This window comes from Patella vulgata, chromosome 5 (genome assembly GCF_932274485.2).
Source record: "Patella vulgata chromosome 5, xgPatVulg1.2, whole genome shotgun sequence".
NCBI lineage: Eukaryota > Metazoa > Mollusca > Gastropoda > Patellidae > Patella > Patella vulgata.
The window spans coordinates 48831980-48848135 of NC_065883.2; the positions used below are offsets into that span (position 1 = coordinate 48831980).

At 34.4% G+C, this 16156-nt stretch overlaps 1 protein-coding gene across 2 annotated transcripts in view; it reads left to right on the forward strand.

Moving 5' to 3' along the window:
* Positions 1-16156, forward strand: part of LOC126821164 (ATP-binding cassette sub-family C member 10) — a 103001-nt gene that overhangs the window by 22438 nt on the left and 64407 nt on the right. For both annotated transcript variants that reach the window (XM_050549543.2, XM_050549544.2), the window contains 3 exons: positions 8121-8208; positions 8528-8756; positions 15388-15603. In XM_050549543.2, coding sequence (XP_050405500.1) covers positions 8121-8208; positions 8528-8756; positions 15388-15603 — 533 coding nt within the window. The remainder of the gene's footprint in view (positions 1-8120; positions 8209-8527; positions 8757-15387; positions 15604-16156) is intronic.

The following is a 16156-nucleotide window of genomic DNA, read 5'->3' on the forward strand; positions in this document are numbered from 1 at the left end:
ATTTACTGTACGTATTAAGAGTGTATAGTTAATAATTACTCTTGAATTACGGCAAAGGTAGACTTTTAAATTGCAAACTATAAAGGTATTTTGGTTATCGGTCTTACAAATAGAAATAAGACATAAATAGAACTTGCAACAGGATTCGAGAGCGCTTTCAAGTCAGACGTAAGCTCGTACTTACCGTAAAAAAGAACTGAATGCAACACAAGTCTCTGATGTAAGAGAATATTAGTTAATTATAACCGCTATCAAATCCACACAAAAATCCAAGGCACTCGTTTTATTTTAGAAAGGAATAACTGTTTTTCGTCCGAAGAGCCTATTCCACATGAACCCCAAATCAATGATGAACTGTCAACTTGTTTTTTTTTTTTTTTTTTTTTTTTTTTTAAATATAATTTATTTATAAAATTCATATAATTACATTCAGTTATGCATAATTATATTAACAATGCAATAGATAATTTATAATTTAATACAGTAGAATTATTTATTTATTTACAATTGTTATATATACAAAGTCAATATGAGATGATATATACAAACGGTAATATAATACAAAATACAATTAAAGTTCCTATATTATAGCTACTTTCCTATATACAGCTAAAAATATATTTAAAGTCTGTAGTGGAAAAGCTTCTGGTTGAAAGAGAGTGTGATGTTTCCCAGCACAAAAAGAACGTGCATAGGGAATTGTGGGATGTTATGATGGCCATGTTAATGTTAGAGGTGAGTGTTGATTACAGTGAAGGAATAGCGGTAAAACTTGAGTTAGTGTTTAAATGTTTTTAATGGATTTCTATTTTACTGTTGGACATATTTCAGTGGGTGTATAGGTATTTTATTTATATGACAGAGTGAGATAGTGCCATTTAACGAAAACGAAAGATGACTAAGATGTCAAGTTGTGACAACTTAAAGTAAATAGCACGGTCTGTTTAGTCATATAGTAGAGTAATTAATATGGAAGCTTCATACAGGACGATAACTTGCCTTATACAGGAGAATTCGGTAAGGCAGAGTAGGCTGAAGCTTGGTGATTTCGATTTTATTTCCTTTTGTATAATATTGGTTTATCAATTAAGCCAAAATTTTCCAGAATTTATATGGGGTAGGCCTACAGGTGTTTGGTTATTTTCGCTTGTAGGCCTACATTCTTACTAAAAAAATTGCAATGAGTGCTCATATACGAAAGAAATATAAGAAGATGTCTATGGTTGTAGCTACTTATTATAGTAGCAAAGTCAATATTTCATATGCAGTCATTCACGTGCAGATTGGTTTGAATAACAGGAATGTCCCTATATATAAAAGATCAAAGAATAAAATTGCACGTAGCCACTTTGTTTATCTAAAAGGGGCTCCGGCGCACTTTAAGGAATTATTTTTGACACAATATTAACCATCGCCAATTTTTTTAAATCATGGGATAAAGTCAATCAACAAACAATACGAGTCTACTTTATTACAAAAATATTGGTGAAATTATCATTTTGTCTAAAATCATAACGCTAATCAACAAACAATACTGTTGTTCTTTATTAGAAAAACATCGGTGAACTAATCTCTGTCGTGAAGGCAAGCCAAGCTAGTTGATTATTTGGTAAATAAAACAATATAAATAACTAATGAGTAAAACTGATTTATTTCAATCAATTTATATACGAGTCAAGTATTACCTTAACCGTGTACGAGTTTGCTTCTGAACGGGTTGACTGACACCCGTTCAACTTGTAAATTGCAAATTCAAACTGTTTACCGTATTCATGCCATAGACACTAATATCCTAATTAAAAACAACGTTCCATTTCCAATAATTATGACCGACACAAATATTAATTTTGATTGTTTTATCCATCAACACACAGAGTAAACACATCTAACAACTAGATCTTAGGAATTCAGGCCTCTTCAATAGTTATAAAGCACATCAAAGAGTGTAGTATAAATTGCCTAACAGACAAATCATGCTTTATAAGTTGGTAAAGGGGCGTGGGGCTATTTAAGGAATGACGTTTGTGTGGATTGGATAACGGTTATAATTAACTAATATTCTCTTACATTGGGGACTTGTGTTGCGTTCAGTTCATTTTTATAGTAAGTACGAGCTTACGTCTGACTTGAAAGCGCTTTCGAATCCCGTTGCAAGTTCTATTTATGTCTTATTTCTATTTGTAAGACCGATAACCAAAATACCTTTATAGTTTGCAATTTAAAAGTCTATCTTTGCCGTAATTATAGAGTAATTATTAACTATACACTCTTAATACAGTAAATATGCAAAACAAGTTGAACGCAGCATAAATATCTAAACTGTGTAATACATGATGTATAGTCTTATGCATACGTGTCCTTTAAAATGTTCTAGACATGCAGCTTTACATGACTGGTTGGAAATATAACCGCATATATATCGTGCAGGGGATCACGTGGCTAAGTGGGTAAGACGCTGGCTCGCTAGTCTGGAGGTCGGGTGTTCGATCCCTGCATTGGCCGAGAAAGTTCATCCAGATTTTCCGGCGTGGTTCTCCCTTGTCAGTGATGCAGGACGGAGGGGCTGACAAGGAAAGCTGTCTAGTCGTTCGGATGGGACGAAAAACCGAGGTCCTGTGTACACATTGGCGTGCACGTAAAAGATCCCTTGGCAGTTGGAATTCGATATAAGAGTAGGCCGTAGTGCCGCTGTGAACACGCGTGTTCTCACTATACAACGTGGACTAACACGTCCGTATTATTAACGAAAATATTCAACATTCATAACATCGTGGCAGTATATCGTTTTGACATCGATTTTTTATGACAAATAAATACCGTTAATTTTGCACATAAAATTACACCGAGGCCTGTATTTATGATATCCCCATTCTTTATTAAAAATTAAACTTAAATATATGATACAATTCCTTTTTAAATTGACTTTCTCTGAAATAAAGTTTGGCAAGGTTATGCGTTACATATAAGCATGAAATGTATTTAGTAGGTTTTATTTGATCTTCAGTGAAAAAGGGTCGTCGTTCTATAATAATAAAAAGAAATAAAGAGTTCGAATTATTAGTTTATTTTCACGTTTTGTCTTATACAATAGAAATATTGTTAACTTCTGACACATGTGTATTAATTCTACAAGCCTTCTGTGTTCATTGCCCGAGATAATCGCACTACCCTTCAACCCAAAATGCTTTCTATAGATCCCATATTATGTAATATATGATTGGTGCAGTACCCATGCTGTTAGTCTTAATTGCGAAGACATTTAAACAAAAGGATTTAATCAGGGTAGGTTGTCTGCGATATCACCTCGGTGGAAGCGGACGTAAAATACAACTAACTCATCATCATCATCAGGGTATGGAGTCGACGTGTACACACGTAAATCAGATGCGTGACATTTATCATTCGTGGATGTGTTCTCAGTGTGGGAAATACTGTTTTAAATGGATATATAAATACACGTTTTATGATTGTGGACGAAACGGTATGTGCATCTCAAGAAAGCTTTGCTTCGGAACCGTCCCGTCGCCATTAAAAATCCAACATCTGTTTCACCGTAGTGATCTTGAAAAATAATCCCCGGATAATGACAGGCATTACAGGTACCTGCCGTCTATGAATCCTGAAAAATAATATTTCACCGTATCGCAACAGATCAGTACAAAACTAACACTTATTATAGTATTTCAACATTGTGCTGCAAAACTGAACGATGACCAACAACTAAACACATCGTAATATCTGAACATCGCACGTGAAATTAGATTTTTGACAACAAAATTTAACACCTTGCGTATATAATTGGACACCTTGACTGATTTTAATCACGGCTTGGGAAATTGAACGGTCCAACAAATTATTGAACAGTCGTGCTAATTAGACGGGACGCTTATAATTCGGTTACATCTCACTGTGCCCACTTTTGATTAATCCAATTAAGGTCTAATTAGGATTAGTGTATTAAGCGGATTAGGATTAGGTGTTATAGGTAATTAGATGGAAAAAAACAAATATTGAAAGTGACTAAATATTCAGTCTTATAATTGGTGAGATGAACTCACTGTAATCGTTAAAGTGATGAATTTTATTCAAAAAATGACACTTGAATATAATATGAATTATGTTCAGTAAGCCTACACATTACACGGTCTTTATAAGGACACACAGAAGTCAGTCTGTCATATTTCATCATGGCAAACGTTCAAGTAAACATCCAGTACATCCCCAATGCTCAAGGTGGAGAAAACTTAGTCCATGAAGAATACAAATTCCATAAAATATTTGGGTTTTTTTCCCCATCTAATTACCTATAACACCTAATCCTAATCCGCTTAATCCACTAATCCTAATTAGACCTTAATTGGATTAATCAAAAGTGGGCACAGTGAGGACACACCTATAATTCAACACGTGTCGAGAAACTAAACACTAGTTAATTAGACGCTTGGTTATCAAAATTAAACAGTGAGATTGAAATTCGATAGAAGTACGAATTGAGCACTATTCGTCGAAATTCAACAATATTTATGAATAATTGGACACAGAGTAGAAATTAACGCTATTTACGCTAGATTAAACGGTACCAATGTTACAGTGTACGGTGCTGTGATAAACGATTACGCAGAGACGTATATTATATTTTGCCGACTTGAACCCTTCTTTCCTCTGCTGGTACACTACTCCCAGGACTACCAAAGATATAACAATATTTCTTTTGTGTTTGATACGTGTATCACCACCTCCGTTAAAGGACGAAAGATTCGTCTGCTTTGGCGCCATTATGCAAAGATCATGGCAACTAAGGATGTAACGGTTCAAAAATTCTTGAACCGGTTAACTGGTTGTTAAAACCCCAACCGTAACCGGTTAACCCATATTTGTTGCACCAAAATAAGACTTGATAATATATTCTTAAATTATTAGTATTACAGCTTTTAAGTTAACATTTGCAGTCAGTACAAATTCCATTCATTCATTCTTGATGTTTCATTTGTCCATCTTGCTCGCTGACAGGTCACGTAGGCCCTATAGATAGACCAGTTGAATCATTGAATTGAAATCATGTTGATTTTTTTTTTTTTTAAAAAAGATTCACTAATACTTATTAAGATTAGTTATGAAATCAGTATTTGAAATCATACCTTTGGATTTTTAAATACAAAATAAGTTTGATTATTCAACGTCTGCTAATTCCAAATAATTTACTACACGTGTTTCTATCACAAGCCATGCTGTATGGTATGGTACCAGTGACCCGTATGTCAACTTTGACCCCATCGGCACAGCATCGCGTACTCGAGTGATAATTTAAACAATTTTACTATTATATCCTCTCTATTTTAATCTTATTTCATCACATCAAAACTTGTTTCATTTCGAGACTTTGTTTATGGAGTGATGACGTTAATACTGTAAAACAATTAATTTGTCAATCAATTGGGATTTAATGCTTGACAGCGAGTGCTAATAAGGTATACATTACAAATGTCAAAACCTGAGCGGGAATTTACAGTCGTTAACTTCCTGAGACTTTTTGTCCCCCGCCTTACGAAGAAAGCAGGGGACTATTAAAATGGGTTCGTCCGTCTGTCTGTCTGTCTGTCTGTCCGTCTGTCCGTCACACTTTTTGGGACACAATAACTCTCTTCCTAATTGAGCTAGAATGTTCAAACTTGGTGTATGTGTTTATTAGGTCAATGCCTTGATGGAGTTCGAAGATGAGCATTTTCCGCTTAGGGTAAGCAGAGATAAGCAATTTGATTGGTTGATGCTTTGGGACACGATAACTTTAGTTCTAATTAAGTGAGATTGATGAAACTTGGTGTATAGTTTCATTACAGTAATACCTTGACTAAGTTTGATAATGAGCATTTTCTGCTCAGGGTAAGCAGAGCGATACGCAATTTGATTGGTCGAGACTTTGGAAAACAATAACTCTCCTACTTTGATTGTCCCCCGCCTTTCGAAGAAAGCAGGGAACTATTAAAATGGGTTCGTCCGTCTGTCTGTTTGTCTGTCTGTCCGTTCCGCTTATGGTAAGCAGAGATAAACAATTTGATTGGTTGATCTTCGAATTGAGTAAATGTTCATGCTTATTGTCCCCCGCCTTTCGAAGAAAGCAGGGAACTATTAAAATGGGTTCGTCCGTCTGTCTGTTTGTCTGTCCGTTCCGCTTAGGGTAAGCAGAGATAAACAATTTGATTGGTTGATGCTTTGGGACACTATAACTTTAGTTCTAATTAAGTAGATAAACAATTTGATTGGTTGATGCTTTGGGACACTATAACTTTAGTTCTAATTAAGTGAGAGTGATGAAACTTGGTGTATAGTTTCATTACAGTAATACCTTGACTAAGATCGATAATGAGCATTTTCTGCTCAGATTAAGCAGAGCGATAAGCAATTTGATTTGCTGAGACTTTGGAACACAATAACTCTCCTTCGAATTGAGTTAAAATGTTCAAAATTGGTGTGTATGCTTATTGTCCCCCGCCTTTCGAAGAAAGCAGGGGACTATTAAAATGGGTTCGTCCGTCGTCTGTTTGTCTGTCTGTCCGTCACACTCCTTCGAATTGAGTTAAAATGTTCAAAATTATTATAACCAGGTATTGATAAAAGCATCAATTGAGCAATTCCAATACAATCCAATACAATGAATATAGGCAAGGTAAATAAACAAATAAATGGAAAAAACAAATTGAAAAAGAAACTATTATAAATTAATTAAATATGTAGTATGCAATAATGAATTGACATTTAATGACAGAAAGAAAACAGTGAACTTTGCACAACTTGCAGCAAGATGGAAAATAGACCCGTTGATACAACCAAACTCTAGATCTGTAGGCATAGAGCATGTTTTCCCCTTAATATGCTATAATTATTCCATCAAAAACATTGTATGCTTAGACTATAAGTAAAGATATACTGTTTGATTGTTCAATACTTTGTAAAAGATAATTTGTGATAAATTTATATGTGTCCTCTAATTATTTTCCTATTTCGGCGGGGGACATCAGCCTCACTGTTGGCTTGTTACAAATGACAAGTGCTATTTAAAATATTTATGTGGTCTTAGTGAAAGAAAACAATGTTGTGGCTATCATTCCTGGGTTTGAAGGTCAGGTATCATATAAAAACGAATACCGATTAGTAATTTTTTGAACCGGTTCAACAGTGCAACCGAACCGTGACCGGTTAACCGAGTGACCGTTTACTTCCTTAATGGCAACATTAAGCAGCAATCTTCAAGACAGAAGAAACCGTCATACCCAAATGAACTATAAACATACTTATGGAAAACAGCTACTGATTTATTTAGGCGACGTTTCAAAGAGTATTCTCTCAATGTCTTCAATATAACAAAATTTGAAGCAACATATAGACAAAATTACAATAACAAGGTTGAATCCATACATGGCAACAACAAGATCAAAGGCCTATGACACAATGGGGTTATACCCAAGTTACTATAAATAGCGCACTTTTTGACAGCCATGGTCAGCACGGGACTTTTGACATGAGTTATGAATGGAAAGATAAAGTAGCAGTTAATTTTGTTGACGTTCATGATTTTCCGTTATCATTGTTTACCGGTCCATTTTAAAATTTACCGTTATAAAACCGGAAAATGCCGGTTATCGGAAACTCTAAGACCTAGCTCATTCTTGTCAAGTGTTTTTTATTTGCAAATCTTATATAAATTGTGGGGTGGTCTAGTGGTCTAATGAGTGCGAGTGAAATCATAAGGTCTGTCAATGAGTCAAGTGGCGTGGTTTCGATTCCCCCTTGTATTTGACAAGAAGTAGGGTCACCTGTCCAACCTCATGGGTTTTCTCTAGGTCCTCCAGTTTCCTCCTACTGCTAAAGACCCCTACGCGCAAGCGAATTATTGAAATATAATTGGACCATATGAAAGTCCCAAAATGACCTAGTTTGTGCAGAGTGGACTTAAACCCTCCCTCCCTCTCTCTGTATCTGTCTCTGTCTCTCTTGAAAAGAAAACAAACTACAAATTATAAGCTAGCGCTTTAAGATCCATTGGAACCTCTTCAGGCTTTAATATAGTAACGTAACTATATTGCCAAAAATAAATATATATAAATTGTCTTTTTGGGTTGTAGCATCTAGAAATATTAATGACTGGTGGTTATCCTACTGGGTTTCTCATACACATACATACAGTAATAATACCAATAATACTACTTACAGGTAATGTATATCTCAATCAAAATTTAAGGAAATAGGTCTCAACTTTCATTTTGTAGATCAAATTAAAGGATTGAATTACCTAATAATAAGGTTAAATCTTCACATCAGCATAGGAGGAAATCAGTGGGTTTACTACAGTAATTTGGCTTTGCAATATCATTCTGATGTATAAGAAATTTTGAAGGCAATGATTTATGTAATGTAAATTTTGCAAGAAAATGTTTTTCATGGCATCCTTCATAGGATTCATTAAATGTTTGAAATCATTGAGGAAAATTCATTTAGAATAAAACTTAATTTGTTCTCATTTATTTTTTAGCTACAGCAACCTCGAAGTTTATGAATCATATATGCTATTAGAGAAGATTGATAGTATTATGAGAAATATAAGTGAATCAAAAGACAATATCAATTTCTATTTGATGATCTATGGATGTTTAGCTGGTGCTAACTCTATGTTCACTCTAGCTAGAGCTTTCTTGTTTGCTTTTGGTGGAATACAAGCAGCACAGGTTTTACACAAGAAACTTTTAGCATCTATATTAAACGTATGTATTGAACTGATGTTTCTATTATATTTTTTTAAGCCCTCATTAAATGTTGACAGATATTTTTGTCACCTGTGTCGAAATTTGCTTCGAATAAAATTGTTTGCCCATTTATGAAATCTTATGAACATGGTGGTATAGAACAAAGTTCGGTGTATAATTTTAAAAAACTTAGTGGCGTTGTTCATAAAGGTATAAATTTTGGGATCGTAGATTTCGAACAAGTTTTCCGGTCACATTTTACTTTTAAAGCTTTTGTGAATGCACTACAGGACAAAGTTATAGTTGAAAAGTGGTATTGTTCATTTGAAATACTGTGAATTATTCAGCAATGTTTTGACTAGGAATCTATAAGGCTTGATATAGACGAGAGTCAAGGTTGAAACATAAACATTTTGACATAAACTGGAAAATATTACAAATTTAGTCAATATGTTGCTTGGATAGACCTTTTTATACGCGAACATTTTCATATGGACGTATATTGTCGTCGCCCCTACAGGGCACAATTCTTATCCGATTTTGACGAAATTTGAAATATAGGTTGATCTCCAAAAGATTTCGGTTCCTTTCGATATTGGCATCTATCGGATTGAAACTTCATGGATTATGGCCCCTGATTAAGGTTGCAATGATACAGAAAAAAATATCACGATATCTCACAATAATGGTAAATGAATTATCGCAATATCATAGATTATCGTCGGGAGTAAATTATCGTGCTTCAAAAATTCAGGATCATGATAATTACTGATATGAAATTGATATAATTTGAGGTGTATAAATGGATTATGTATTAGCAATGTTTGTGAGATGCACTAATGAAGTGAGACGTATATACATGTATATATGCTGGGGTAAGATTATTCCTGTAGGTGTCGTCACCTCAGATCATTCTATTCTATTCAGCTAGAATGCCCTGAATACCGAATTGATATTCAATAACTCGATATCAGGTTACCAGACTTGTCGGATGTTCTTTTCATAAGGCCACATTGAAATGTGAACGTATATTGCCGTCGCCCCTGTCCGTCCGTCCGTCCATCGTCCACAATTTCTTGTTATCATCCAATTTTTTTAAAATTGATATATGTTGTTTACATTAGTTTGATGAAGAAGCTTATTTAATTTCAATAATTTCCGTTTATTACGTCTAGAGTTATGGCCTTGTGAATGCTATAATGCCAAAAGTTAAAATACGATGCAATATTTAAGTTATGGAAACAAAGAAGCCTATTGAATTTCAGCAATTTCCGTTTATTATGTCTAGAGTTATGACCCTTTTTCACTTTATTGAACCTTGTGATGCTCCAACGCCAAAAGTTATCACCCAATCTTTGTGGAATTTATATGCATGATTTAAATTAGTGAAATGAATAAGCCTATTGAATTTCAGCAATTTCCGTTTATTATGTCTAGAGTTATGGCCCTTGTTTCACTTTATTGAACTTTGTGAACGCTCTAAGGCCAAAGGTTATCACCCAATCTTTGTGAAATGTATATGCATGATTTAAATTAGTGAAACGAAGAAACCTATTGAATTTAAGCAATTTCCGTTAATTACGTCTAGAGTTATGGCCCTTGTTTCACTTTATTGAACCTTGTGAATTCTCTAACGCCAAAAATTATCACCCGATCTTTGTGAAATTTATATGCATGATTTAAATTAGTGAAACAAAGAAGTCTATTGAATTTCAGCAATTTCCGTCTATTACTTCTAGAGTTATGGCCCTTGTTTCACTTTGTTGCACCATTGGAACGCTCTAACGCTCTGCCGATTTGTATGACATTTACATGTGTCATTTAAATTAGTCAAGAGAAGAATCTTATTGAATTTCAGCAATTTACGTTTATTACTTCTGGAGTTATGGCCCTTGTTTCACTTTGTTGCACCATGGGAACGCTCTAACTTCTTAAAGACAACGTAAGATCAAAAATCTAAATTGCATGTATGTATAGCCCATGGTTACTATATCAACTTTACGGCAAGTTCACAGCAATCTGATTAAAATTAAGTCCGCTTTTAACGTTTAAGTATCCGGCACGCCAAAACGCTTTTCGATTTTTCAATTACGACCTTAATCCGGTTGATTGGCTGGTGACGTCACAGGCACTACACATAGGATATACATTATCTATACAATATCTCACTGTATGTACAATATAGCACTATCAATACACACGGCAACTGGACAAGCGTCTATTGACGGTCCAATTACCACGTGACTGGCCTAATCATAATCACCGAATTATCGTCTTTCATTGGTATAGATTAGACATTTGTGATTGGAATATTTTAGAATAAATTTAAAATGCCGTATCATGCCGTAGATCAATTTAAGCTGCCTTTGTTTAAATAGGCCACGTGTCAAATGAAGATGACTCAAGAAATTAGCGCATTTACCGGTAATTTGGATAACCCCGTAATACTTGATATCCCAAACTTAAGTACAGAAATACAAATGGTGGCAGTCATTTGTTGATATATTCATTATTAGCTATATATAATAATAATAACCATTTCTATACACAAAGAACAACTACAGTGAATATGGAATTTTCCGATGACTATGCATAACATGTACAATAGATCGCACTCATTTCTCTGCCAATCAACGCTTGGTATCTTATTATCATGTACCGTTCCATGTATTACGGGTGTAGTAAATGAGGTTAAACTTTGCCACGAAAATTGCACGGGATCATTCGTGGACTTCCTGGTGCCGTTTGGTGAGTGATTAAACTGTCAATGCTGTTGTAGTTGTTGTTGTTTATTACAAATTTAACGTCCAATACATAATGCATGATATTATGGACAGGTTGATTTAATTAAGTTATTTACTTAAATAAAAAATAGAAGTTAGGTAAAAACACTAAATAATAAAAAGTTCTTGTATATCTAAACGTTACTTTAAAACAGATTTAAAATAATTAAAAAGTCTTGTATATCTAAAAATCTCTTTAAAACACGGTTTTAAAAATGGTTTTAAAATCGTTGTCGTGGGAAGAGAGGGTGGGTCATCTTCTCACTTTGTCATAATGAAAGTTAAAATAGGAGATGCAATTGTAAAATACTTTTATTATAAAGGAGATAACCGATGTTAGACATTATAACCTAATCGTATCAAAAACGTTAATCATCCATCAATTAAATGTTGTTTAAACGCCAAACAACAAATAATACGAGGCTACTTGATTACAAAAACACCGGTGAGCAATAATTATTGGGTATATAGTAATTTTAAAAAAACTTATTAGTAAAACTTAATTATTTTATACAATTAATGTGTGTGTGTATGATTCTACCATTAGTTCATACGGGTGTAGTAAATGAGGTTAAACTTCGCCGCGGAAATTGCACGGGATCATTCGTGGAGTTCCTGGTGCCGTTTGGTGAGTGATTAAACTGTCAATGCAATTGTAAAATATATACTTTTATTATAAAGAAGATAACCGATGTTAGACATTATAACCTAATCGTATCAAAAACGTTAATCCATCCATCAATTAAATGTTGTTTAAACGCCAATCAACAAATAATACGAGGCTATTTGATAGTAATTTTAAACAACTTATTAGTAAAACTTCATTATTTTATACAATTAATGTGTGTGTGTATGATTCTACCATTAGTTCGTTCGTGAGGTATTACGCACACGTTCCACTTAGAGTGATGTCTTTGATCTGGCCGGTGTAAAAAAAGATAATTACCTAATCAACATTCTTAATCCCACTAACACTCACTGCTAACACCAACTTGAAATTAATTTATGACCCATGCCTGTATAACTTTTATAGTCAGATTGATTAATTAATGACAGATATTAACAACACTACACTTTATGTGGAAAAGCAAAGTGCTCGCAGTAAAAACCACATAGCTGGACCCGTATATTATTTACATATTAAAAGTGTTCGTCCAATAAGTTCCATATTGTAAAAAATTAATTAAGAGTTCAGGACTTCAAAGTTTAAAAGTTGAAGGCACTCTAAATTGGATCTTAAATTAAAATGAATTATAAAACAAATTATTCCGTAGTCAATTGTTTTATTTAATTAGGGGGATTAAGGAATCCTTCAGGCGTTAAAGAATACACACGCCGGCTGTATATAGGTAATTAAGGAATAAACATTCCGAATATGCATTCGGTCACTGTGACGTCACTGGCGCCTGAGGGGATTAAGAGTGTTTTCGATAATTGGAAAAGCCGTTTTTACGAAAGGTCTATTTTTATGACTTTGAGTGAAGATAACTGAATTAATTTCAACTAGATTGGCATGAACTTGCCGTAAAGTTTATATAATAACCATTGGCTACACGTATCTCAAAGTTTCCGGGACCATCTTATGGGCACTTTAAGTTAACTGCCGATCTGTATGAAATTTATATGTGCCATTTAGATTAGTCAAGAGAAGAATCCTATTGAATTTCAGCAATTTCTGTCAATTATTTCTACAGTTATGACCCTTCTTTCACTTTGTTGCACCATGGGAACGCTCTAATGCTCTGCCGATCTGTATGAAATTTACATGTGTCATTAAAATTAGTCAAGAGAAGAATCCTATTGAATTTCAGCAATTTCCGTTTATTACTTCTAGAGTTATCATCCGATATGTATGAAATTTATATGCATCATTTAAATTTGTGAAACAGAGGTCTATTGAATTTCAGCAATTTCAGCCAATACTTTCTAGAGTTATGACGATTGTGAACCTTGTGAACGTTTGAATGACAAAAGTGATCATGTGATCTGCATGAAATTTATATGCATTATTTCTGTAGATTACTTCCAGAGTTGAGACCCTTGTTTCAGTTTGTAGAAACTTGTGAACCCTCAAACTGATCTGTATGGAACTGTTTTGTAAAGGCCCCCAATTACCTTCAAAGGAATAAATATGCGACAACCCTTGTCGACCGCCCGGACAATTTAGCTGCTGTGGGCGTATGTTTCGTTGCCTGGCAACCTATCTTTAAAATATCCCCATATGAGTGACAGAAGAAATGCTGTTGCATGTAGCATTTGCATGTATCATTCCGAGTAGGGGTATCCTTACCGTTATAATATCAATCATAATTATAAATATTGTGGATGCTTTTTTCGTAGGGGTATGGGACCAGACTATATCAAAGCGTAGTGAAATATACTTGATACATGATACTAATGTCGGTCAGTTGGTTCTTTGCATTAAAAACGGCTGTCTCAAAGTGGAATTTGGAAAATGGAATAAATCTAGTATCGGCACTTGTTACAATTTGATTTCTTCTTCATTTTTGGAGTATTTTGAACGGATTTAATGTGAATTGTGATCAAAAATATAAATTCGCGATATATCGTGTTAAAGCAATATTTGAGATTTCAGACGATAATTTTATCGCCATCCCCGGGGTATCACGGTAACCTTACCCCTGATTGTACGAAAAATCATGTTTTTAGCTTGTGGACACTCTAGAGGTCACAATTTTTATTCGGTTTAGAATTAGATGAAACTTGAAATGTATGTTTATAACCCAAAGATCTTGGTTCCTTTCGATATTCGCGCATATCCGACTGCAACTTCCTGTATTATGGCACATGATTGTACAAAAAACGTTTTTAGCTTGTGGTCCCTTCTAGAGGTCACAATTTTTATCCGATTTAAAAAAACGTTCAAATATATCACCGTTACACCATAATGATGATTGCACACAGGCCCGGCGGCCAATAATTTGGCCGCAAGTACTCTTTTCTCCAGGACCTAGGATTGAAGCCCTCCCAATCAAGAATTGCTTCCGCCGGCCCTGGCACACAAATAGTGATAAAGTATGTAATATCAAGGTTGTAGACCCTCTAGAGGTCATAATTTTGAACCGAATTTGATGAAACTTAAAATATATGTTTATATCCCACAGATCTTGGTTCCTTCTGATATTCACGCATATCGGACTGTAACTTTCTGGATTATGGCCCCCAATTGTATGAAAAATCACGTTTTAGCTTGTGAACCCTCTAGAGGTCACAATTTTTATCTCATTTAAAAATATGTTCAAATATATCACTGATTTTGATGAAACTTAAAATATATGTTTTATATCCCGAGGATCTCGGTTCCTGTAGATATTCATGCATATCGGACTGTAACTTACTGGATTATGGCCCCTGATTGTACGAAAAATCGCTTCTTTTCTTTGGTGCTTTTTCTCTGTCCATCTCTTGCAAAATGTTGGCGTATCTTGCATGGCAACCCCTTGTCCTCATTGATTTGGGGCACTTTTATGGTGAAAATTTAGAAATGTTCTTAATAGTATGTTGTAGAAGTGTCGGGTTTAGGTTCCCAAAGTAATTGTGTGTAAAATAAAGCTGCTTGACACTAAGAATAGTTAAATGTAGATGTTGATGTTGGCAGAGCCCAACCAACCCATTTACAGGCAATTAAGCCCAACTCACAATTTAAATTTATCTTGCAAAAGATATATGTCCATCTTGAAGAACTAATGATTAGATTGATAAGTATCGTTATGGTTGAGTATATTCTGTAGAATTAAGGTGACATGAGACAGTAGAGCTAAACTTTATGAATACATTAAAGTAAGGTTATATAAATATTTTCTGTTTCAGGCACCAGTGTCATTTTTTGATATTTTCTGTTTCAGGCACCAGTGTCATTTTTTGATACAACTCCACTTGGCAGAATTGTCAACCGCTTTTCATCTGATGTAAATTCTATAGATGATTCCCTACCATTTATACTGAATATATTTTTAGCACAAGGTTTTGGTATATTTGGAACTATCATAATAACATGTTATGGTTTACCCTGGTTTGCCTTATTATTAATACCACTAGGTCTACTATATTATAAAATACAAGTAAGTTGTTATTAGAACCAATAGGTCTACTGTATTGTGAAATACAATATAAGTTGTTAGCCCCTCTAATCTTTATTATAATGGAAATTGACTCAACTAAGTTTGTAAATTTTTGTTGTCATGGATCTCTGACAAATCAAACTGTAAAAGAAGAATTAATTTTTATACGCCCACATTTTCATGTGGACGTATATTGTCGTCGCCCCTGTCCATCTGTCCGTCCACAATTTGTTTGTGGACACTCTACAGGTCACAATTTTCATACGACCACATTTCAATGTAGTCGTCGCCACCATTCGTCCGTCCGTCGGTCAAGCGTTCACAATTGCTTGTGGACACTCTAGAGGCTAAAGTTAATATCCGATTGACACAGTGTTTAAGGTCATGAGACGAAGAAGCCTATTGATTTTCAGCGATTTCCGATAATTTCTGCCAGAGTTATGGCCCTTGATCACTTTGAAAAATCTTGTAGACGCTCTAGAGGTCAAAGTTAATATCCGATTGACTTTAAATTTATACACAGTGTTTAAGGTCATGAGATGAAGAATCCTAT